Raw genomic sequence first — 27,829 nt, forward strand, 5'->3', positions numbered from 1 at the left:
AAGGTCGTTAAAAAAAAAATCTCGTCATAGCTTCCTTAATATAATATTAGGGTCCAAAAAGGCCCTCTACTGCAACTACTCCTTTCTGACATCACTGAATTTTTACACATTAATTGCAGTTGGTTTAAAATAATGTTTTATTCTCTTATGACAGTTGATTATTGTGGCTGAAGATACACTGAATTCTACATTGAGAAGTTCACGTAAACTGACCATAAGATTAACTGATGTGGATGACGAGAGTCCATCCTTTAAAAATTGTCCTGATAGACAGGTAAGATAAAAAAAAAAACAGTTACAACATTATCCTGGTCTAAAATTTTCTATCTTTTATCAGAAAACCTTCAGCAGAAAATCATGTTTATTTCCTAGCATATAGCCACATATTTTTGGATCACCATTGACATATACGTGTTGTATTTAAATTTCTAAATTTTCAGTAAGCTTAGATAGTATTGAATGATATTTATTATGACCCAGCCGCTATGATTAAAAAAAGATAAAAATATGAATTATTTTCATTTCAGACAAATTTGAATACAAAAACAATATGAGTTATCTGTATTTATCATTTAAGGCTTGAATATTTAATAATTATTTCAGTATGCTGATCCCCCACCAGAACCGGCCACAGTTGTGGAACAGTCACCGCCAGGGACATTGGTGTTTACAGCTAAGGCCTGTGACAAGGACAGTAACCCACTATTCAATGCCTTTAGATACAAGTTTGATGTAAATCCACCTAACTTCACCCACTGTAAGTTTGATAGAGATTTGTAAAGGGGGCTATGTAAACCCGCCATACAATGCCTTTAGATACAAGTTTGATGTTAATCCACCTAACTTCACTCACTGTAAGTTTGATAGAGATTTGTAAAGGGGGCTATGTAAACCCGCCATACAATGCCTTCAGATACAAGTTTGATGTAAATCCATCTAACTTCACCCACTGTAAGTAAGATAGAATAGAAAAAGGGTATGGGGTATCCATCCGTGACAAAACTTCAGTACATGCACAGCAAAAAACACAAAAAGCATTTTAACAGTGCTTTTATTGCAGCAAAAACCCTCACTTCATTGCAAGTTTATATGTGAAATAACTTGACAAGAAATAGTGTATGTATAAGGCAAATAATTTGGGTAGACTTTGTAAGATGTATTGCAGTTTGGTAAATGAGGCTTTGTCAATGTATTAAAGGAGTAATCAATTCACGATGAATGTTAATTAATTTTAAGGCTTGAACAGTGCATTTTTGTCTATATTCTTGAAGGATGTGAGAAAAGACTCTCTGGCATAAAAACACATAAAAGAAAAGTTAGAAAACAACTGGTTGCACAAAATTAACCTTTCACTGTATATTTTATGATTCCCACATTCTTATATTCTTCCAACGACTGTTACTCACTGTACAGTTCCTTCATATACAAGTATGATGCAAATTCAACTTTACCTCCTGTTAAAAAGAAAACAATAAAAGCTTGGGAATGATGAGGACCTGTTTTAACCCATGTCTTTACTATGGAACAAAAGGATAACAATGTGTTAGTTTACTTTGTAATTCTTTGAATCTAAAAACTAATATATATATTTTATTATCATGATTGTTGATCAACTGAAACAAATATGAGATTAAAAATTAAGAACTCAGGAAATGCTGCAAACAAATAATGCTATCATTATTTTTTTATTTTTGCTAAACCTATTCCATCGCATTATCATTATAATAACAATATTGCATTTCTGAATTCAGAGAAGCTCAAATGTTAGATTTTGTAGTCACTGTGATGAATCCAAAGATTTCAATCCATTATTGAAATTGCTAAAATCATCAATGTTTAAGGCACTTTGTTTTAATCAGATATGAGCATGTCCATTGACCACCAATGTTTTTTTGAAGATATTGTGAAGAATCATAGGTTTAACAAATATACAACAGGTTTTAGTTACCTACTCACTTGCTCATAGTTGATTCTGTTTAAAAAGCATTTTGAATTGCTGATTTTTTGCTAGTGATCTAAACCACTGTAAGAGATTGTCAAAAAAGTTTTATTTTCTTTTAATTTTCCCCATGAAATTGAGCGTAAGGTGTTACCGGTTTAATTTTTTTGTACCTGAGTGTTTCTTATACCTGAGGTCAAATTGGACTCCAATACTACAGCTTGTCCTTGTACCACAGACCTTAGTCATAACCCAGTGCAGCCATAAAATGTTATAGTGTGGCATAGGTATTGTACCTACAGACAGGGGCAATAAAACCCTACAAGTATTGTGCCTTTAGACAGGGGCAATAAACCACCCTACAAGTATTGTGCCTTTAGACAGGGGCAATAAACCACCCTACAAGTATTGTGCCTTTAGACAGGGGCAATAAACCACTCTACAATGTCATCAGATACAAATTTACCGGTAATATAACTTCATTCTTTATGATTTACTATGTATATGATGTAAGTCCTCTGCTTTCACCTTTGATGTACATTATTCCTTAAAATCAATGCCTGAAAAGGTCATCAGTTCAACTTTTTAAATGAAAGGCGAAAGATACCAAAGGGACATTCAAACTCATAAGTAAAAAATATACTGACATTGCCATGGCTAAAGAAGAAAAAGACAAACAGACAAACAATAGTACACAAAACACAACATAGAAAACTAAAGACTGAGCAACACACAACCCACCAAAAACGGGGTGATCTCAGGTGGTCCGGTATGGTAAGCAGATCCTGCTCCACATATATGAAAGTATTGTATTTAATCATTCATCTTACTTGGAAGGAAATGTACAAAAGATTATATTTGTTGTGTAAATTTCAGGTTATCGAAATCCATCTTTGTATTTCCACGTTGATGAGTTGTCAGGTCAGGTGACCACATACAACAACACAATTGACCGTGAGAGGAATTGGCCAACTATAATTGATCATTTCATTCTCTGTATCAAAGCTGAGCCATATTACAATGGTCGTAGGAAGAGACAGATAGAGAATGTTAACTGGAACTATGTAAATACAGACCAGTATCTTTACTTGAGGGTCACAGTACTGGATATCAATGACCAGGCACCTTATTTCAACAATACAGATACCATAACAACAGGTAGGTCATATGAGAGGCATAGAGGTTATTTGCGGGTCACAAAACTGGATATCAATTACCAGGCTCCTTACTTTGCCAATACACAAAAAAAGAAAACTTATAAAACATGGCCTGAACTTAAGAAGAAAAAACTGTTTTGAAACATGGTCTGAGCTTAAAAAAATAAAACTCCTTTGAAACATGGTCTAAGCTTAAAAAAATAAAACTCCTTTGAAATATGGTCTGAGCTTAAAATAAAACTCCTTTGAAACATGGTCTGAGCTTAAAAAAGAAAACTTTTATAATAATGATAAACTTATAAAGAATATATTTTATACATGATTTTCAACACTGAGTTCCAATCTTAATTGACTACGACTGCCAGTTTACCTTCCAAAGGTCTGTGATTATCTCCTGGCACTCCAGCCTCCTCCACCAATAAAAACTAGCCACCACGATATAGCCAATAGTGCTGAAAGTAACAATCAATTATAAGTGTTTCAATCATTGAACATTGATTCAAATTTTACATTTCAGCTGTTTTAAAGTTTCCTACACAGGATGATGTAATACATTTAAAAGCTGAAGACCATGATTCTGATCTGTACAACAAAATACGTTTCACTGTCACTTCTACAATATTCCCCAGCTTGGGAAGAAATTTACCAATAGATGGAGCTTTCAGTGTTAATCCCGAGACGGGCATGATCAGAGTTGGAATGCCAGCTTATATTGCTTTCACTGATGGACATTTCTTGTTAAATGTCAAAGCAGAGGATCAGTTAGATTCTACAAAAATGAATTCTACTCAAATTAAGGTAAATTGTACCACTTTATTTGGAATTACCACAAAATATTTGAATACAAAAAAGGAGATGTGGTATGATTGTCAATGTGACAACTATCCACCATCGACCAAAGGATAATGATAGCATAGCAGCTAACCACATCGTTAATAACTTTATTGACTAACTTTCACTTTTAACTTAATTAGATTCTTATTTTACTTTCACTTTCTATTTATATCTATAACATCGTCATAACAACCTCTATTGTTACGTTACTTTCGGCGAACCACACAACTGCAAAATTTGTACTTCACTGTTTGATTTCATATGTAATATTGTCCTGAAGACGCCACGCTTGTTGGCGAAACATGTCTACCAGAATAAACTCTTACCATGCGGTAATTGATGGGTGTTGTTGTCTTTATTGTTGTTTATTTTCTGAGGTAGAAAGAAATAAAATTTCAATTTCATGTTTTTTGTTCCCACCAGCTCTACAAAATACCTTATCCCTGAAATGAAATAAGTAATACATGTTTAGCAGGGTTAGCCTTTAATTTAGTTATAATTTGATTTAATTTTGTGTTTTTAAACCTTTATAAAAATTCTTAAAAGCTGGTAAAAATTGTAGTCTCTATTAAATCACATCTTGTCTAGACTATGCAGATTTTGAACTTGAAATATTGCATAGGACATTTTTCTATTGTTGAAGATTGTATAAGTTTGGGGGATAGCAAATCTGATTGAAGAAACATAAATAAATAAAAAGTTATGGAAACAATGGATATTAACTGTTTTTTTAAGTTGTCATATTTAGAATGATATTGCATGGGTTGGCTTTTGATTGTTAAACTGACTCTTATTAAGTCTCCCAAACAAAGTTTGGGAAGACTTATTAGTTTTGCTCAGTTCTTATTATTAAGTCGCCAAAACGGAGTTTTTGGGAATTTATGTTTTTGTCCCATTTCTTCTTATTATTATTATTATTATGTCACCCGATCGACAATGTCGGGTGACATATTGCTTTTCCTCTGTTTCTTTTTCCCTATTATTATGTCACCTGATCGACAATGTCGGGTGACATATTGCTTTTCCTCTGTTTCTTTTTCCCTATTATTATGTCACCTGATCGACAATGTCGGGTGACATATTGCTTTTCCTCTGTTTCTTTTTTTCCCTATTATTATTATTATTATTATTATTATTATTTTTCTTCCACCTAATTTTGTCCGGGAGTTTTCTCAGAGCCAAAGGTACCAATTTAAATGATGGTTCACTATAACAAGGAACCTTGACTTTAGAGTTGCAGTTCAACTTTGGAACTAAAAAATGGCTGCCGTTACCATGGAAACCGAAAAAAGGTGAAAAAATAAAATTTTAGGGTTTAGTGAATTATTTGGGTATGCTTAAACTTAAAAACATCAAATTTTAATACAATGTACTTGTCCATTATATACAGGTTTTGGATGATTTTGACAATGATCGGAACTACTATGTTGCCATGGAAACTGCAGCAAAAATTTCAAAATTTCAAAATGCTTCAAACTTGATGAAACTTCACAGTAATAATGAGCAACATTTGAAGATATTGTATACGGCGTTCGAATTTCAAAAATGGCTGCCGTTACCATGGAAACAATGCAAAAAGGTCAAAATGCTCTAAAAACCCTTCTAAAAACATTTAAGTAGCATTTCCTCTCTTAATATGGTAGGTCAAACCCAGTGAAACTTTAATGGTATGTTCCCTCTCATGTACCAATGTGATACCTGTCATTAAAATTTTGAAATTGGTCACCACCCCTAAACCATATATATTCTGGTTTGTCATGCCAAGATGATTTGAATGATATACAGGGTTAGTCCCCAGGCATCACTAATGCATACAACTTTACTGGACCAAACCAATTTTCACTGGACTTTGTCCAATGTCAGGCGACCCTGGGAATTACGAATTATGGGAGCTTCGTTTGGGAGACTTCGTAACAGCATCCTGTTACAATCATTTCTTGTTAATTACAGATATTTGTTGCTAATGAAGCCAGCCAAGTAAGATTGGTAGGACGAACCAATGATCTGTCAGACCCTAGTGCTACCGCAACAAATCTTCTCAAGTATATACAATGATAGTTTACTTAACATTTGATACATAAAGCATGAAGTGTTTTTATTTGTTTAAACAATTTTTTTCAAGGTTTAAAAAATCGTTGAATATCTTTGTTTTAAATCACATTTTTCTGTTAGATTTTATACTAAATAACATGTATATTTTGCAAGAGAGTAGGAATGGCTGTAATTGTTGATTTACAAATCCCCTTTTTGCAATGAATAGCATTGAAAATTTGTTACCTTCTTTTGTCATTTCATATATTAAATTGGAAAATGTTTCATTTCTAGGTATCATTAGAATTGTGTACCTAGTGTATTAAGATACAAACCAGAAAGTTTTTTGTGAAGCGAGGATTGTTAATTTCATTTATTTAGTTTCATGAATATTGTCTTTTCTGTTAAGAGTAATGACATAACTTTTTCTATTGAAATAAAAGTATTTATATATATATTTTTTTCAGAAAATTAAGTGACAGAGGTGGTAATTCATTCCATATTCAGAGAACTAAGATCCAGTATCATACCACACTATCTGGTGAGACAGTTCATGCACAGTAAGTACTCAACAGAAAACTAAGATCCAGTATCATACCACACTGTCTGGTGAGACAGTTCATGCACAGTAAGTATTCAACAGAGAACTAAGATCCAGTATCATACCACACTATCTGGTGAGACAGTTCATGCACAGTAAGTACTCAACAGAAAACTAAGATCCAGTATCATACCACACTATCTAGTGAGACAGTTCATGCACAGTAAGTACTCAACAGAAAACTAAGATCCATTATCATACCACACTATCTGGTGAGACAGTTCATGCACAGTAAGTACTCAACAGAAAACTAAGATCCAGTATCATACCACACTATATGATGAGACAGTTCATGCACAGTAAGTACTCAACAGAGAAATAAGATCCAGTATCATACCACACTGTCTGATGAGACAGTTCATGCACAGTAAGTACTCAACAGAGAACTAAGATCCAGTATCATACCACACTATCTGGTGAGACAGTTCATGCACAGTACCACACTATCTGGTGAGACAGTTCATGCACAGTAAGTACTCAACAGAGAACTAAGGTCCAGTATCATACCACACTATCTGGTGAGACAGTTCATGCACAGTAAGTACTCAACAGAGAACTAAGATCCAGTATCATACCACACTATCTGGTGAGACAGTTCATGCACAGTAAGTACTCAACAGAGAACTAAGATCCAGTATCATACCACACTATCTGGTGAGACAGTTCATGCACAGTAAGTACTCAACAGAGAACTAAGATCCAGTATCATACCACACTATCTGGTGAGACAGTTCATGCACAGTAAGTACTCAACAGGCTGTATATAGGGCCTCATCAAATGGAATGAGATTTATAAAAATGTCTGAACATTTTGTCCTGTTTGAAGCAGATTTAGCTTCAATATCAAGTCAATAAATGTTTCAGATGGTTCAATGATTAATTTTAAGTGAATGACTAATTGAAGAATAAACAATTCATAAGAAAACCTACAAAATTGTGTTACAGTCTCTTTAGATTATTTAAATTTGTTTTCATACCTTTATGACCATAATATCTGAATGTTTCAGGACAGATATATGTTTTGTGGTAATTAAGAATGACAGAGTATTGGACTCACAGCAAGGAACAGCTGAAATATCATCATCACCATATACAGATATCTTATCTCAGTTTAAAGTGGGTGATGCAGGGGTGAGTTTAAATTAATTCATCTACCGTCCAATACACTGTACTGATTTGTTCCTGAGTCCACACATTTGTTTTGTATCTATCCATTTACATGATAAATAAAATGTGGCTTGGACGGCTAAATGACAGTTCATATGGACTGAAGATGCCATTTCACCCATAGTGCCATAAATTATTTGTTATAATATACCTAACTGCAAAATCCCGACTTTATTTATATATCTTTTCTACTTTAAAACTTTTTATTTATCAAATGACAAAAAAAAAAATGCTTCCAAGCTTAAATACGATATCCCTACTCGAGAACACATAAAGAGAAGAACGAAGATTTTAATATCATAAAAATATTTATGATTTTAAGCCATTTTACAGCAAAAAATCTTCCTCTTTTCTATTCAATTAATGATTGAAAGAGAAACACAAGCAATACAAGTTTTAAGTTATGAGACAACTATCCACCAGAGTTAAGATGAAGTGGTAGTAAGCAATTATAGGCCGCTGTACAGCCTTCAACAATGAGAAAAACCCATACTGTATTGTAGGCTATTAAAAGCCCTGACATGAAAAATATGAAACAATTCAAATGAGAAAACTTAATTATATCAAAACAATTTACAAAAAAACAAGTATGACAGACATGAACCAAAGACAACCACTGAACTACAGGCTCCTGAATTGGGACAGGCACATAAAGAATGTGGCAGGGTTAGATATGTTGATGACCCCTAACCTGGGACAGCAGTGTAACAACACAACATAAAAAAACACCTGTAAAAATCAGTTGCAATTGATTGTTTTGTCCCTTTCTTTAACATACTTTGCAGCATCATTAATCACATTTATTCATAATCTTGCCTATTACAAAGACAACTGGTTGTATGAATACAGGGAGTGTTATATTTTTATTTTTCAGCCTTGTGACCCTCCCACCAGGAAATCCCCTATGATGTTTATTGTTTGTTATGACCTTTATGTTTCTGTTTTCAGCCTTGCGACCCTCCCACCAGAAAATCAACATATGATGCCTATTTATGTTATGACCTTTATGTTTCTGTTTTCAGCCTTGTGACCCTCCCACCAGAAAATCAACATATGATGTTTATTGTTTGTTATGACCTTTATGTTTCTGTTTTCATCCCTGTGACCCTCCCACCAGGAAATCTACCTATGATGCCTATTGTATGTTATGACCGTTATGTTTCTGTTTTCAGCCTTGTGACCCTCCCACCAGGAATCTACCTATGATGCCTATTGTATGTTATGACCTTTATGTTTCTGTTTTCAGCCTTGTGACCCTCCCACCAGGAAATCTACCTATGATGCCTATTGTATGTTATGACCGTTATGTTTCTGTTTTCAGCCTTGTGACCCTCCCACCAGGATTCTACCTATGATGCCTATTGTATGTTATGACCGTTATGTTTCTGTTTTCAGCCTTGTGACCCTCCCACCAGGAATCTACCTATGATGCCTATTGTATGTTATGACCGTTATGTTTCTGTTTTCAGCCTTTTGACCCTCCCACCAGGAAATCTACCTATGATGCCTATTGTATGTTATGACCTTTATATTTCTGTTTTCATCCCTGTGACCCTCCCACCAGGAAATCTACCTATGATGCCTATTGTATGTTATGACCATTATGTTTCTGTTTTCAGCCTTGTGACCCTCCCACCAGGAAATCTACCTATGATGCCTATTGTATGTTATGACCATTATGTTTCTGTTTTCAGCCTTGTGACCCTCCTACCAGGAAATCTACCTATGATGCCTATTGTATGTTATGACCTTTATATTTCTGTTTTCAGCCCTGTGACTCTCCCACCAGGAAATCTACCTATGATGCCTATTGTATGTTATGACCTTTATATTTCTGTTTTCAGCCTTGTGACCCTCCCACCAGGAAATCTACCTATGATGCCTATTGTATGTTATGACCTTTATATTTCTGTTTTCATCCCTGTGACCCTCCCACCAGGAAATCTACCTATGATGCCTATTGTATGTTATGACCTTTATATTTCTGTTTTCAGCCTTGTGACCCTCCCACCAGGAAATCTACCTATGATGCCTATTGTATGTTATGACCATTATGTTTCTGTTTTCAGCCTTGTGACCCTCCCACCAGGAAATCTACCTATGATGCCTATTGTATGTTATGACCATTATGTTTCTGTTTTCATCCTTGTGACCCTCCCACCAGGAAATCTACCTATGATGCCTATTGTATGTTATGACCTTTATGTTTCTGTTTTCAGCCTTGTGACCCTCCCACCAGGAAATCAACATATGATGCCTATTGTATGTTATGACCTTTATGTTTCTGTTTTCAGCCTTATGACCCTCCCACCAGGAAATCTACCTATGATGCCTATTGTATGTTATGACCTTTATGTTTCTGTTTTCATCCTTATGACCCTCCCACCAGGAAATCTACCTATGATGCCTATTGTATGTTATGACCATTATGTTTCTGTTTTCAGCCTTGTGACCCTCCCACCAGGAAATCTACCTATGATGCCTATTGTATGTTATGACCTTTATGTTTCTGTTTTCAGCCTTGTGACCCTCCCACCAGGAAATCTACCTATGATGCCTATTGTATGTTATAACCTTTATGTTTCTGTTTTCAGCCTTGTGACCCTCCCACCAGGAAATCAACATATGATGCCTATTGTATGTTATAACCTTTATATTTCTGTTTTCAGCCTTGTGACCCTCCCACCAGAAAATCAACATATGATGCCTATTTATGTTATGACCTTTATGTTTCTGTTTTCAGCCTTGTGACCCTCCCACCAGAAAATCAACATATGATGCCTATTTATGTTATGACCTTTATGTTTCTGTTTTCAGCCTTGTGACCCTCCCACCAGGAAATCAACATATGATGCCTATTGGTGGATATTGGTAGCCTTTGCTATTTGTATGTTTATAATTGTCCTGGTTCTAATTGTGTTAGTGGCGGTTTTCTATAGAAAGTAAGTATAAAAACTTAACTGGTCAAGTCACATAATAATTTACAAAGATGATATATTAGAATGTGTGTTGAGTAGACAGACACACAGGCAATTAACTGTACTCCAATACAAGTGCTAATGTGGCTTTCTATGCATTATATGACATCTTATTAATTTTGCACAATGTTTTTTGATTTGATAGTGATATGTGCATGCTAACAAGAATGATAGGAAGAATAGTTCTATATAGCTATTGACCAGCCATATATAAAAAAAACACTAGTAAGGGTTCATTAAGGGTATTAAATTTCAATAAGATATCTTTAATCAGTAACATTGCAGGAATCTTTACTTGAATATTTTTTCTTGTTTATGCAGAAAATCAAATTCAAGACAATCAGATACACGTTATCTTTCAATTGTGAATATAACAGAGGTTTTGATAAAAGTTAATAATTTGTTTTCAAAACAATGATTTAGTTTGATAAAATGTTTCAAGATTTAGCAAGGAAGATGGGAATATCACTGTTTTCTTGATATACCACTATACTGTTTTAATTCTTTTTTTTTTTTTTATTAATATCCAGTTTAATTATCTCCCCTTGGACACATTTTTGGCATGCATTAATTTTTAGGTTTTAAAAGATAGTTTGAATAAGTTTTAGCATATAGATTTGTTTATTTACAGTTACAGACAGTACATGGATACGAGAAAACAATGTAAGTATTAAAATATATTTGTGCTGTCATCAAATTCAATTCCTTAGAATCATATACAGTCGAACCTGCCTTAAAGGTCACCTCTATTAAGTGAAAACCTGTCTTGTCAGGCCACCATCTTCTTGTCCTGCTGTAGATACACTTATGCATTTTGAACCCCAATTCAAAGGTCCCCTCTCTTATAAGGTCAGTTTTCTCTGGTCCAAAGGGTGACCTTTAAATACAGGATTTACTGTACACTTAAAATATATATTGATTATCTTCCATGATAGTTAGAAAGTAGATAATTGTTTGTTAATAGAGTCTCACATTAAGTAAAAATCTGGCTAAATAATATAAAGAAATGGTAGGATACTAATTGATCAACCGATGGAATTTTTCTATAATAAGATATAGTTTTAGTAAATGACACACAATTCAATATAGTCGATATAAAATTTCAAAACTTATTTTTTTCCAAAATCATGTTTGTTTAAGTAAGAAAAAATGTATGTTAAGAAAGGTAAAGGTGTATCATGATTTTGAACTTGCTTTCTTTAATATAATTGTTGAAACCTTTAGAAATGGAAAATTCAGACCATGAACAAGTAGTTTCATATGAGGGTGAAATAAGAAAAGAACTAGTCTTTTACATTATTAATCCAAAGGCTATTTGCACATGCTGTTAGTTAGGTAAAATATATATTTCTTGAAAAAACAACTCTTCAATGTGCAACCATATCTCATTATTTTCAGATTTAATACAAGATTGATAAATGAGAGAAGATTGTCTCAGGAATACTTGTCTATTTTATTGTGTAATTGAGTGCTACTTATTTGTGATACAGAACTCATTTTAAACAACAAGGATTACTTCATTGAAAACAGTGCCATTAACACAACAGAAAGTAGGAGGTAGTTAAACAGCATTTTCATTTGAACAAAGACCGTGAAGTGTCAGGGATCTTGTTTAAAACAACTCATGCAATATCGATTTTGTGATTAATGCTATGTATTATGAGGTACACCCATTTTAATTGGATCATTCATTAACTATAAGTTATAATGATGACATGGTAGGTGTCCTGTTTACTTTAAGGACATTATGCAAGCAACAATCAATCAATTAAATAATCTTAATATGTTGTTAGCTATAACAGTTATTTTGTTTATAAACCTGAATGGTAAAAATCTTGCCAGGTAACCTAATAACCATTCAGAACTAAGAACTAAGAAAAATAATCCATAGAAAATACTTTATTTTCAGTTAGCCATTAAGTTTGGTCTTAATTATAGATCTTGTTTGTGTGAGAGTGTAATGTCGATAAGATTTACTAGTAATCCTTTTATTGCTACGATTTTGATATTTGATATATTACTGTGATAAATTATGTACACGTATCTGTTGAATGAAACAAGAAAACTGTTACATATGTCCAAACACAAATGCTTTTGTTGGTTATCAGAATTTACTTGTTTATTGTTATACCCCCAATAGCCATAGCAAGGGTATGTATATTCACTATGTTTAGTGCATCTGTCCATTTATAAATTTGTCTTTCCTTCAATTATCAGACTACATCTCCTGGAAAACTTATGAATGTATTTCAGCCAAACTTTTACACATATCATGGTTGCATTTCTGGTGATTGATATCTTTTATTATCATTCTGGTGTTATTGAAGTCAGATCTGGTAATTCCCATGTAGTTAATTTTCTACTCCCAAACCACAAAAATTAAATATAAGCCAAAGCACCAAGTTATGTGGACAATCTTTGGAAAGACATCTAATTTGCTTTTTTTCCAGTTGTGATTTAATAGTGTATATTGTTTTTGAAAGGTTTGTCTTTCATGTTTATTGCATATCAGTGTAGTATAATAATTTGAAGTTTTATATATACTTAAGAATTTTATGTATTATATTTGTACATGTATATGGATGTACATGATTATTGTTTTACACTGTATTTATTGTATTTTGTATAGATGTTTTGAACAAACATTCCAAATAAATTATATATTTTAGTATTTTTAAGTTTTTTTTATTTAGCCTGTGATACTCTTCACGCTGCCTCATGTAATAGAATTTATTAACTATCTGAATAAAGCTATCAACCTCAGAAGTAGAAGAGTAATACTTTCCAAATTGGCTCTTCTTATAGTTTGGACCTTGAGCCAATTTGCATCATTCTCTGACTGTCTTAAAATGGTAATTTATCAGATACTTAAAGTCAAATGTTAATGATACCCTAGTCACTTTTATTACTAAAATCTGAAATAAACTATTTTTTTCTTAGGTTACCATAGCTAAACCAGGGCAGTCTCAGCTTGAAATTAAATAGGAAAAATATCTGGAGTATTTTTTTCAAAATTATTTATGCAAAATACTTTTGAAAATCTAGTTTAATTTGTCAAAATTTAAGAACATGCTGATTAAGCTGAGATAATTCTGGTTTTACCTTCTGATTTAGCTGAGATAATTCTGACTTTACTTAGATATAAGAAGATGTGGTATGAGTGCCAATGAGACAACTCTCCATCCAAGTAAAACTTTATAAAAGTAAACCATTATAGGTCAAAGTACGGTCTTCAACCCGTAGCCTTGGCTCACACCGAACAGCAAGCTATAAAGGGCCCCAAAAATTACTAGTGTAAAACCATTCAAACGGGAAAACCAACGGTCTAATCTATTATATAAAAAACGAGAAACACATATGAACCACATCAACAAACAACAACTACTGAACATCAGATTCCTGACTTAGGACAGGTGCAAACAATTGCAGCGGGTTTAAACGTTTTAATGGTACCAAACCTTCACCCTTTTTCTGAAAAAGTAGTGCAACATCACAACATAGAAAGACACACTATATAATATCAACTGAAATAGCTTTACTCAATCAAAGGACATATAAACACCAGTGAACATACACCGAACAAATAAATTTGACCTATGATACAATGTAAATACAAAATAAATAAACTAAGGGAAGAATAATAAAAGTAACATTTTATACCACTATGAAATGTTAAACAATTTAAGAAAAACAATATGCTTGAACTAAAATATCAGCCATTTGCAATTACTTTAAACACAGGTAAATGAAAATAATTTTGTTGTTAGGTATACGTACACAGTTCAAATAGAGAAAGGAAATATTTTTACAAAATAAATAATTTTGATGTTCATAGTACGAAGTGAAAATTTATAGTAATACCAAACACTTATCAAAGCTGGTATATAGACCAGATATAACCCTGAATAACATTAAATAACAAAAAAAGCATTACAATTAGTATCAACAGGTCAAATAAACAAGAAAGTACGATATGAGAGTACTTGCAGTTACTGACAGCTAGTTAAAAGCCAAAAACAATTAATAATAAAAAATCATGCATCAGAGACTAAAATCAACTAAAACACATCCCAGGGATTTAGTATTTTAACGTCATGGACAGTCAAAGAAGACATGACTTGTGCAATGCCAAAAATAAATGTATCGACAGGCAGTAGGATAATTAGGAGTTTAACCTCTTTAAAGATCAAAATGAACGTGGGTGTGTCTTTGTACATCACGTTTGAAAAGAATACAAATTTAGTTATGTTTTAATTCGCTGATGACAAAATCGATATATGTGCCAATGTAAGCTATATTCAAAGATCTAATTACAACATTGGTAAGATAATCTTTACTAATAAATCGATGAGTTTACACGGATCACATAGTGATTTCCGCGCTTTAAGTACAATATTACCGTAAAATTTAGGATGTGAAATACCGTTTTTAATCAGTTTTCTACAGGCACAGCCAAATTTACTAATCAAATCTTTGTATCTATGAAAGAATGTAGTAAAAGTTTTACGTAATTTATGGTAACGAAATCCCTGACCTAATAATTTACCAGTGATGCATTGATTACGTTTGTTAAAATCTATGACATCACTACACACACGGGCATAACGAACGAGTTGGGATATATAAACACCGTATGATGGAGCATCGCCGTCTAAAAAAGGAAAATTAACAATAGGGAATGAAAAGTCGTCTCTTTTGTTGTAAATTTTCGTATGGAGCTTTCCTTTAGAGATAGAAATGTCCAAATCTAGAAAAGGACAACTACTGCTGTTTATGTTAGATTTAGTTAAAGTAAGTTCTATTGGGTAAATTTCAGTAGTATATTTAGAGAACTCTGGATTATTTAACGAAAAAATATCATCTAGATAACGGAAGGTATTGTTGAATGTATCAACCAAATGTAACAATGACGTGTCTTTACTGAGTTTGGTCATAAACTGACATTCTGAGGACCACCTTCGGGTGCGTGATTTTCTCGCTGCATTGAAGACCCATTGGTGGCCTTTGGCTGTTGTCTTCTCTTTGGTCATGTTGTTGTCTCTTTGACATATTCCCCATTTCCATTCTCAATTTTATAGCAATACAGGAATAAATCTGCTTTCAAAGGGGCGCAGTTAGTGCCCATAGGAATACCTACTACTTGTCGATACACTTTATCGCGGAAACGTACATATATGTTGTCCAGGAGAAAATTTAAAGCTTCAATCATATCTTCACATTTCCAGTAAGTGTATCTAGCATACTTTCCTTTTTCGTTACAGAAAAAAGGCTTTAAACGAGTTACAGCAAATAAATTTGTAATGAGATTTTTCAAAAGACCATTTAATTAAATATGAAAACTTTTTCTTGATAAGATTGTGTGGAAGTGTAGTATAGAGAGTTGAAAAATCATAACTGTCAACAGAATTAAAAGGACCATCAAAAGCATGTATTTTATCTAAAACCTCTAAAGAATTTTTAACACTCCAAAAATAATTAATACCATTATTTTCATAAGCTTTATTACAAAAGTGAATAACAAGTTCTTTGATAGTAGTAAGGGAGGTAGTTAGAAGCACTGATAGATTGGTAGTAGAACACTTACTAGATGCGGAGATGAAACGGAATTTAAATGTTTTTTTGTGCAATTTAGGTAACCAGTACATAGTAGGGACTTTTAAATGTTCGGAAGAGGCTTTAAGCTGAATAGTGGCAGTGATATGCTTGTTTACAATTTGACTCTCTGTGGAGCGTACGGAACTAAATGTAGATGAATTTTTAATTTCGTTTTGGAGAACTTCCGTGTAGTACATGCGTCACACCACCTCTACATTATTTGCTGCTTTGTCTGTCGGTACGAACACAAACCGCTTTGCGAGTACTTGGAGTTTATTTTTTATTCTAGAAATTGGAATATCATGGACCCTATTACTAATTTCAGAATTGTTTTCAAAATGAGATATACGAATATTAACAGTATTCATAATTTTATTCAAATAACTATCTAGAGATTACTGATCAGTTTTTTCACGTTTACACCAATTTTTACAGTAGACAGACAGAGCGTCTTTAATGACTGGACGACACTGTTTCCAATCTTATTTTAGATGGAGGACGATATTTCGGTCCTTTCTTAAGAAAAGTTATGACCTCACGGTCTTCGACGATGTTGAGGTCTCCTGTAAGGACATGACTATTGGGAACATATCTAAAACTAGATGTTTCACAATCTCAAGTGGAAGGAACATTATTTTCTATATTAACGTCTGATGTAACTGACGTATAATTAAAAATCAAACTTCTGCTGTTTTTTTTTTTTTTATAAGAATACGAAATAATAGGTGGTACTATATTATCAAAATATGGAGGTATTTGGCTTTGGATGGTGAGTCATTGAATATACTAGATAAGTTGATAAAATCAATACCTCTTATTTATATATTTTAATTTAAGAAAATGCCGTTTATGATTTTCAGGTTTATCGATACTAGGAAATAGCCTATGATGACAAAAGGCTGTAATAATACGGGTGTATTCATACACTGGGCTAAAAAAAGAAATTTTATCACACTCCAGAAAAATAGCATATAATTTACTTATTGGTATCTGACTCAGTTTGCATAATACTTGATGTCTGCCATTATTTTTTATTATAGATAACAGATCAGCAAGTGTATAATTTATACGATGTTTAATACGTTGATTACGGTTTTTGCGTTTGCCATGAGACCTTTTATTTCTAAGTCGTTTATCGACAATATTAATGACATTGATTGAAGTTTTAGTTATGTTCCCCTGTCCTAATATTTTGTCATTAAGACCGAGAGGATAAGCTGTTTGAAGCCTTTTTATCCAAAATAATTCGCAAACTTCACGTGATTTTTCAAATTGCTTGTGTGATTGTCCTGGTTGTTTCTGAACGGTTTCAAGTGGTTGGAATTTAATAAATTTTAGATTGTGATTATGCTTATCTAAATGTTGATATATCAAACTTTTGAATTTTTTAGGTCTATGAAAGCGGTAAAGGTGTTCTTGATTTCTTTTGTAATACGCTCGTACCGTCTGTTTTACCTGCTGATTTAGTTGAGACCATTCTGGTGTTACCTGTTGATTTTGCTGAGATAATTCTTGTTTTTTACCTGTTGATTTAGCTGAGATTATTCTGGTTTTACCTGCTGATTTAGCTGAGATCATTCTGGTTTTACCTGTTTATTTAGCTGAGATCATTCTGGTTTTACCTGCTGATCTTACTGAGATATTCTGGTTTTACCTGTCAGTTTTGCTGAGATAATTCTGGTTTTATCTGTTGATTTAGCTGAGATAATTTTGGTTTTACTTGTTGATTTAGCTGAGATAATTCTGGTTTTACTTGTTGATTTAGCTGAGATAATTCTGGTTTTACTTGTTGATTTAGCTGAGATCGTTCTGGTTTTACCTGTTGATTAAGGTGAGATAATTCTGGTTTTACCTGTTGATTTAGTTGAGATAATTCTGGTTTTACCTGTTGATTAAGCTGAGATTATTCTGGTTTTACCTGTTGAATTAGCTGAGATTATTCTAGTTTTAACTGTTGATGTAGCTGAGATAGTTCTGGTTTAACAAGTTCTCCTGCACCAAGTTTATTGTAAATTTAAATCATGTGGAACTGTTTTAGTGGACTTAAGCATATTTCTTTTTTCGTCAATAACATATATACGAAGTAACTGATGGAAAGAAAAGGTACAACAAACACATTCTATTACAATTAAATTAAACAGGGTTAAACAGGTTTGTGAGCACTCATCACTCCCCTAACCTGCGACAGTGGTGTAACAGCACAACAGAAGAACAAACTATTAAAATCGGTTGAAAAAGGCTTAACTCATCAGATTGATACAAAGAAAAACATCAAATAAGAACACAGACAGGATGTGGCCGGGTATATATCCATCCCTCATCCCTAACAACAAAAAAGACACTAAGTACAGATCTGAGAGTACTCGAAGTTTTGGAGGGGTTCGTGTTGCTCAGTCTTTAGTTTTCTATGTTTTGTTTTGTGTACTATTGTTTGTCTGTTTGTCTTTTTCTTTTTTAGCCATTGTCGACTTATGAGTTTGAATGTCCTACTGGTATCTTTCGCCTCTCTTTTACTGACTGCTAGTTCAAAGCCAATAACATCTAATAAAAAGAAATCATGTATCTTGGACTTAAATATCAATCAGTACACATCCAAAATCCAAGGATTTAGTGTAAAGACGTCATTAACAGTCCGAGAAAAACATGACCTTGTGCAATGCCAAAATATAGGTATCAACAGATTGTAGTATTATGAAACTACATATGTGTAATATTTAGTATGGTTTTAATTTACTGAAAGCAAAATAAATATTTATACCAATCAAAACAATATTCAAAGATTTAATTGCAGTGTTGAATAGATAACCTTTAAGAATAAGTTTATTTGAAGGATTGACAGGTTCACCCGGATCGTATCTAAATTTCCGTGCTCCCTTAACATCATCACCGTAAAATTTAGGATTTGCTATTCATTTTGAAACAAATTTTCTACAGAATAAGCCAAACTTTTAAACCAAATCTTTGTATCTGTGGAAGAATTTAGTAACGGTTTAAATTTATTTGTGGTAAAGAGATCCCTGACTTAATATTTTACTAGTGATACCTAGATTACGCTCATTGAAATCCAAAATGTCATTACATACACGAACATAGCGAACGCTTTGGGATATATAAACACTAAGACGGTGCCAATGGAACATCACCGTCCAAAAATGAAAAATTAGCAATAGGGAAAGAAATAACATGCACGTCACACGAATATAAAATTGGGATTGAGTTTGTAATGGTGTTATTTTATGTATTTTCTAACCGTGACAAGAATATAAAAATGGAATTGTGTTTGTACTGGTGTTATTATTTGTATTTTCTAACCATGTCAGTTTTTCTTATAAATCAAAACTGTGTCTAAACAAAAAAAAATTTTTTTTTAGATTTTTATAAAATATAGTTTAGTATCTTTTTAAAGGTATCCAAATATTAAAAAAATCTACCAAATAACAAAAAAGTTCTGACAATTTATATCTCATCCGGTCATTATCCTGTCACAATCAGGTCAATCGTCCTGTCATTAGTGTAACCCAAAAATCCTGTGCATATAGTAGCTTTAAACTTAAAATCATATAAATGAAATAGCTGATTTATTATCTTAACTTTTACACACATATAGAAATTAAAAATAAAATGACTGTAATATAAGGCAAGATGATGTAAGACCAAACAGAAAACACACTTGAAAACAAACAACATAACACAAAAACACTGTAGACGAACCATGAGACTCAGTAACTCGACTATACTGACAAATAAGACATATGTGAAATGTACCGAAAATACAGATTTTATACCACAAACGATAAGACATAACACAATATCCAACCAGACTAGGTTTGACCTTCAATGCTCAAAGTCAGAGGTCAGACCGCCATCTTCAATGCTATGTGACATTTCACCTTGAGGTCTTGCCAAAAATCATGGCCTTATTCCAAAGGATAAAAAAGTTGTGTCCTTGACACGTAAATGTCCTCACAATTTACACCCGGAAGTTAGGTTAAAGGAAAAGATCACACGGAGGTCATGGATAGTGTTTTTCTCTCATGGAAAGTCTGTGCATTTTGAATCGTTCATTTTCTTTAACATTCTGGATTGATGTCTATGATTTTAACACAAGTCCATTCGTTTTGTAATAACTTTTTTCACCTCATCATAATTTTGAACTGAGGTGAACAAACAAAACACTTTTAAAATACCTAACTTTCCCCATTAAAACTCTTTAATTGTAGAGTTCAAATGTCAGTTGTTCACTATAAAATTTTTGCACCTTTTTCATGGAAAAGAAAACATTTCTATCAAATGAGGACGGACAGGTTTTTTTTAACCTCAAATTTATTTGGTTCTGAGGAATGAGTATGATACACTTAACCTAGAATCTCGTGACTAACTCTAATTTCAAGTTAATTGTTAATTTGGTTTTTCTGTCGAAAATCCTTGATTGCTTTAACGACCGATTAATAAATATACAAAAAACCCATGGTTGATGTTATTTTAAAAGCATCTTGTATTCTTTAGCATTTGCAGTTCTCTTTATTTTTATTTAAGTTAAAACTTTCTTTTTCTGTTACATCTGACTATCACTTTCTTTACGTTCTAGCTTTTGTTGTATTGCAAGTTCGGCATCTTTTCGTTGAATTATTTAATCCCTTGTACTGAAAGTTTTATGATATCGTCCTAAAGTTGAAGTTATATCTCCCATTCAACGAAAGGGAACATAATGCTTCAGACTATTTTCGTTTGGTACCTTTAGGTTCGACTGGGGTACAGAAATATGGTCGTCCCTTGACTTGTATGGTTATGTCAATAAAATCCTTTCTTGGGCGTCTGTTTGTCTGTGCGTAATGTATAACTTTACAGTCACGTCCGGTATGAATGGGAACTTTAGTACTCGGTGGATCATGTTCGGTGAGAACCATTCCCTGTGCTAGTTAATGCATCATTGCAACAACCCTCAAACTTTAAGGAGTGTGCGTCTGGTCTGTTAGAAGACAAACCTTCGGCTATCTACCATAGCTTTATTTTCAAGTGCAAGTCCAATTTCCCACCTTTAATTCCGATCGTCTTACGTTGCAGAACCTTTTGTCTATTGTAATAATTTGTTCTCGTTCTGACCATTCATGAACTTATTGTCGCTGGATGCTACTGAATCAGCAATCAATCAATCAATCTTTTGGTTCTCATTCAGTTTGTCCTGACCAACATTTATTTATTATTTGACTTATACTTATATTCGGTATGGAAGTATATTATCTCAAGACTATATGTCGTCTTTCATCTTGACTTTTGTGCTACCCTGACCTTTGATGTGTCCCGAAAATAAATTTGTTCATGTTTGGACATATATTTATATTTGATAAATGGGTGAGATGTGTTGCATACGATGCAAAATGACATTTGACCTTAACCGCAATGTTAAATAAACCCCAAAATCATGTATTTTCTTGTTGCATAGCATGACCTTTTCAGTGCAGGTAGTGGTTTGACCCGCATATATAATAGATTGTTGAATATCTTAAAAATGTTTCAGATCCCTAACCATTGAACCGTATTTATTACTATTTGACTTTATCAGACCTTTCTAGTTCACCATATGATTTGTCACTGCTGACATGCCTTGCTTCTTTAATATCTCTGCATTCTTTTTATCTTCTTCACTCTAACGACAAGAACATTTAGTTTGCCATAAGTTATGTCCTTGAATAACATGCGCACCTCTTGTAACGTGAATTGTACAATATTGTTATATGTTTGTTGGTTGGGGAACCCGAATTACACGGAGAGAACCACCGACCCTCGACAGACACAATTTTCAATCATGATTGGAGTCATACACATCTCGGTACGAACTCACAGTTTCAGTTGACAAGCTAGTGATCACTGTAGATGAACTACTTAAGACCACTCGGCCACCAATGACCAGTGTAAAATATGTAATAAACTACTAAACCATATATTTATAATAACTTTTAAGTGCATCAAATATTTTGTCTGGTGGTCATGCCCCGCCCCTATATATATCATGAATTATCAAATATATTGATAACAAATAATACTATTCCCACTTATAAACCATATATTTTTATTTGTCGTGACAATACCTTCACAGTACTAAATATGTTTGTTGAGCCTTCTTTTTTAAGATATAATTCAAATAAATGAAGGGGAAACAAGCGTTTAACTCTTTTTAAACATTTCTATCTTATTTTACCCCTTCTTTCCCAGTTTGAATTGCAATTTTAGTTCATTCGGTTTGAAAGTGTCTGGACCAAAAGATTTTATTCAACCAAAATCCGATGTTGTATTTTGAAAGAAAAAGTGCTTACATTATCCTAAATATTTTATATGTCTGTAAACTACTAACAACTTGCCTTATTTATTGTAAGAGCGAATTTTCAAAAGTTCAATAAAACACCAACCATTGATCTTTTGTGGGGGAGTTTGTTTTTTTTAAATTAGGGGGAAATGAATTATTTATTCCGTTTCGCAATAATTTTCTAGTTACCGTATGTTATTGAGAAATAGCTTGTTTTTCGTTTAAGTCGGGAGAAACATTGTTTATCACGAGAGAAAAACCTTGCCCACTAAAAAAATAGAATGGTCAGTGCCTAAAATATAATTCAATAAAAAAAAAAATCCACAAAGGGATGGCCGATCGCCGACATAGAAAATATAGTTCTTTTGAAGGATGTTAAATATCCAAACTACTACTTTTTGTTTTCAAGATAGAAAATACAACTTTTCATTTTAAGGTCTTTATTTTTTGTATAAATTAAAAGGAGTGGGTTGAGGGGTAGCGAAGGAGCGTGGTACATTCGCTCGACATCTCTTTTTTGTAGTACTTTTTCACAAATAAGACTTAGATATTATGTCAAATAAATGATATAAATGAATAACTGAACAAGTGAGACTTGCAGTTGCATTAACAGTTGTAGCAGCACGTGGTTATTTTGTGTTCAAACACACCTTCTCTGTTTTGAAACTTACCAGATTGCAATTAAATTTTCTGGAAGGCGACAGGAGGATTAAATAATAGAATCATGTGCAAAACAGTGTAGCCGAGACCATTGATTGGCGCGCTAAAATATCCCATTGACTGGGTCAGATTAGGTGAACGTTCGTCTGTAACGCCCACAACTCACGACGTATTTATTATAGACATTTAAACTGTGGGGTCACCAAAGGGTCTCAACGCCTAAATAAAATAATTCGAAAAACTAATCAGGAATAACCTTTGTGTTTTGATTTATATTGAATACTTAAACGTTCTTTATTTGTGTTTTTGTTATGTTTTGATAATGAATTTTTATGATATCGGACGTTCTTTCGACAAAAAAGGATTTAACTGGCTTTAAAAGTTACAATGGATGTGTTGATTATTATCTTTTTTTCGGACGTCAAAGCGATTTAACAATCGCGGTTGTCCAATTATGTCATCTTTTAACTTTTATCTGGTCAAAATTTTATTTTAGAACGAATGCATAATCAACTTTAAAAAGTGTGCAAACACAAAACATATAGACAAAATATACTTCTTTCCTGTCTTTTTCGTACTTGCAAGTTATTAGACAGTAAAAAGGCTATTTGGATCAAGCTTTGTGAAATTTGCATTTACGTTTTTGAATAGGTACAGTCAAGTTTAGCGATTGGTAATTCATTGATAACATTCTGGCGTATCACAAACAAACAACTTGTAACGTCTCATTTCATTGGCCGAAAGATTTAAATACAACAATTGTAGTGTGCACGTGAATTGACACAGGTGACCGACAATGGATGTATTACCTTACTACGAACGTAAAAAACAATGATTTTTGGTCGAAATAATTAAATAAGTATTTTGTGAATTTCAAATAGTGGGGTCGAAATATTATACTAATAATTTGTGTTAAGTAATATTCTTTATGCATGCAGCACTTGTACCGCACTATGAAAAATATAAGGATAAAATAAAATACATGTGCCGCTTTTATACGGATGAATGTATGAACCACTTCAATTTCTTTCATATTGACGCTAGGTTATTATCCTGACAATGTCGTAGTTACTTATAATAAGGATCTCATAATACTGATCCATTTCAAATTTATGATGGGTTGCACATTCCTCTTTTATTGTTTTCATGCTATAAAACGAAAGTAAAGTAGCTAAGCGTTTGGTCATTCAGAAATGACGTGTCATAAACGAGCAAATTGTCCCCGAAAGATCGTATCATGTGTGCACGTGAATATAGATGTACTATGCAATGTACTATCATGGTCACCACGAAATTCAAATGAATTCAGTGAAGGCATGTTGGTGTAAAAAGGTTTGAAATGTTTCATCGGCGAAGATTTTATTTTTGCATGTGTGGAACTAAAAAATAAATAAATACTTGTGAGAAATGTCGTAGTTTATAAGGAACTATGTAAATGTACTGTTTTCGATTTAAATTGGTTGAAAATTTATCCTTTAATTTCATACCGTAAGAATAGAGCTTTGCATAACATTGTTGAACTATCCGCAAAAGTAACGTGTGGCATGCGTGCGTATTAAAATGAAATACAAAATCATACATGTATGATAAACTTATAAACGAAATATTAAGAAATTAAGGATGACTACTGTAAAAGTATGTACAAAAATGGAGTCACCTTTTATCAATACATTTAGTGAATAACCACACTGTTTAAAACTGATTGTTTTCTATGCAACTATTTAAATATTTACAATATATAATTTTCAACCATGGATAGCAAAACAGTTAATTATAAATTAAGAAAGTATATCGCTGGAGTTTATAAAGTACATTTCCTTCCACTGTGCCATGGTTTGCCATCTCCATTTTTTCTCTAAACAAAGCATGGCTGGTTACATGTTCTGAATTTACTTAGAATTTCGGGATTTTTTTTTCAAAATCAAGTAAACTAAATCAGAAAAAAAATCACACTATCCTAAAACTTATGAAAGAATATGAATAATGAACATGACAGTTTATAACACAAACCCATTTACTATAAAAATCGAGCAATATCTTTAGTATGTAATTTGGTTATTTTTGTAGTTAAGTACGGTTTCATTTCAAATACAACGTAAATTGAACGTCCATTGAATAAAAGATAAGGCAGGGTGAGCAACATGACAAACAAAAGGCAGGATGACGATTTATGTAAAAAAATCAGGATAAACTAATAAAAATAGTCACGACCTAACAGGCTGAAAAAAAGAAAGACAGGACAGAGATAACAACTAAAAAAAATGCAGGACAAAATGTTTCATCCAAGTCCCACACCCCCAATCAAAATAAAATGGTAGCTCCCTTAATCCAGAACCAATTGAGAGGAGACAGTTGAATTAAAAATTTCGACGTGACTGTTAAGATTAAAGTTTAAAATTTTACATGCACATGTATTAAAGCTAGAATTGCTTGATAATAAAGACCACAATCATGTACGTGAATACGACGATGGAAGTTTTTAACGACCTTGACCGGCTACGTGAATACTAATCAGTCCATTCAGCTTTGTAGTACGCGTGTTCTATTTTCGCAGGTGTGAGGTCGAAGGTTTGAATTGACCAATGAAAACGATCGTTCCTTAACGAGTTAATCTAATAAAGTTTGTTTGACTGATTATGTTGCACGACCTTTCGCTAAGCTTGGCCGCAGTTCAGTATACAATGTATAGTTTGATGATCTTTTCTGCTAACTACTATACTTGTGAAAAACCCTTGGCAACAGAAACATATTCAGATTTTTTTTTAATCGACCCAATTTACATAGTAATGGACGACTTCGTACATTTTATGATCGCAAATAAAATATGTATATAATATACTGTGCACTGTAGTTCGTATATATACTGAGACCCTTTGGCAACCCCACAGTTTAAATATTTATAATAAATACGTCGTGAGTTGTGGGCGTTACAGACGAACGTTCACCTAATCTGACCCAGTCAATGGGATATTTTAGCGCACCAATCAATGGTCTCGGCTACACTGTTTTGCACATGATTCTATATAAATTAAATACCGGTAGTTTCCTTGTCCATGAAATCTTGTCATCTCCTTCTGGACAATATTTCACTATGAAAATACTGTTCAGGAAAAAATTTCTTAATCTAAATATATCTTCCCTAAGAAATCATCTGCCATGAAATTGTGAGCGTTTCTTTTTTTTTATATTTTTCATTAAAAGTACGTGCATAACCAAAATTGCTGCATTCATTAACTTTACAGATTTGTTTGTCATAATCAATAAAATAAAACACTTTCATGAAATCATATCCAAATTATAAAATTTTTATAACCTCCCTTTCATGAGACAAAATTTTAGGCTTGGGTGACAATATTTCATAGGACAATATTTTGCTTTACATTTTTACTATCCAAATTAAAGGTATGAAATATAATACAGGTTTAAGCTGAAGATATATATGTATGAGTTTGTTTAAGTTGTTAATATGTTTCTCACAAAAGTTACTCTGGGAATTGTAAACTGTATCATATTTCAACCATTAAATTGGATAACTAGTGAAAACAGTTTACAATCCCCAGAGTAACTTTTGTGACAAACATATTAACAACTTAAACAAACTCATACATATATATCTTCACTCGGCCGTCAATGCCCTTCAAAGTATGTACGTAAGATATGACTCTTCAATTTTCTAAATTATCGATTAGTCCAATGGTGGAGTCATATAAATTGTACATAATACACTCAAGCTTAAAGTCATATTAATTAATGACGTCACTTTTTCTAGACAAATTATATAGCTCGAAAAAACATAAGATTGAATAAGGCACTTGCTGTCATTCCCTAAACCGAAACTTACAAGGTGTTGATCAAGGTGTTGACCTTTCTGGGATTTCAGTCAATAAGATATAAAAACTGTATATAAAGCAAGTATTGATTATATCTAATGACAAGTTAGTGTCTATTTCATTTACCCTATATATACTCTTTAAAAAATAGAATTTATTATTCTAGTTTTGAGTTGCTGTCCCATATGCATAAACCCAAATACCGATTCTTAATAAACACATGACTGTAGTTAGTTATAAAATAAGTAAGACGAGAAGTGTACTGATATGTACAGAAAACAAAGTACTACACTATTATTTATTAAAATGATATAAACATATACATTTATGTACAACATGTCAACTGGCTACTTAAACAAATGCACAGTTAAAAACTTATAATGTATTATGTACCAAAACGAAAATAAATAGAATAGCAAAATTTATCTTAAACTCAACTTTGCCTAAAGGAGTTTGAACCGTAGTTTCTTGATATTTTCTAAATTTATCACTCAGGAAGAAGTTAACGGACGTATGTTATAAATCATATCAGTGCAGAAGCACTGACGTCTCAGCTGTATAAAGTAACCTGATGTCAAATATTTACCATTATCATTTAAATATATTTCATCAGAGCTGTGAAGTGTATGTTTTCATTTGACAGACTTGTCCACCTTATCAGACCCTTTTCGATTTTTTGAAACCTATAGTCTAAAAAATCTTGAACCTTTTCAGAATAATTGTAATTCAGGTA

General features: G+C 32.8%; 2 protein-coding genes across 2 annotated transcripts in view; one reads left to right on the forward strand and one right to left on the reverse strand.

The window, feature by feature from the left end:
- LOC127710030 (cadherin-23-like) overlaps positions 1-27,829 on the forward strand; it is a 181,849-nt gene that overhangs the window by 51,641 nt on the left and 102,379 nt on the right. The window contains exons 32-39 of the mRNA XM_052215750.1: positions 155-274; positions 604-757; positions 2,816-3,097; positions 3,614-3,894; positions 5,881-5,972; positions 6,429-6,521; positions 7,570-7,693; positions 10,547-10,671. Of these exons, the coding sequence (XP_052071710.1) occupies positions 155-274; positions 604-757; positions 2,816-3,097; positions 3,614-3,894; positions 5,881-5,972; positions 6,429-6,521; positions 7,570-7,693; positions 10,547-10,671 (1,271 nt within the window). The remainder of the gene's footprint in view (positions 1-154; positions 275-603; positions 758-2,815; positions 3,098-3,613; positions 3,895-5,880; positions 5,973-6,428; positions 6,522-7,569; positions 7,694-10,546; positions 10,672-27,829) is intronic.
- The window catches only part of LOC127710036 (uncharacterized), a 107,123-nt gene that overhangs the window by 41,631 nt on the left and 37,663 nt on the right, over positions 1-27,829 (reverse strand). The window lies entirely within an intron of this gene.

The sequence above is a fragment of the Mytilus californianus genome, unplaced genomic scaffold (assembly GCF_021869535.1).
Source record: "Mytilus californianus isolate M0D057914Y unplaced genomic scaffold, xbMytCali1.0.p SCAF_7, whole genome shotgun sequence".
Classification (NCBI taxonomy): domain Eukaryota; kingdom Metazoa; phylum Mollusca; class Bivalvia; order Mytilida; family Mytilidae; genus Mytilus; species Mytilus californianus.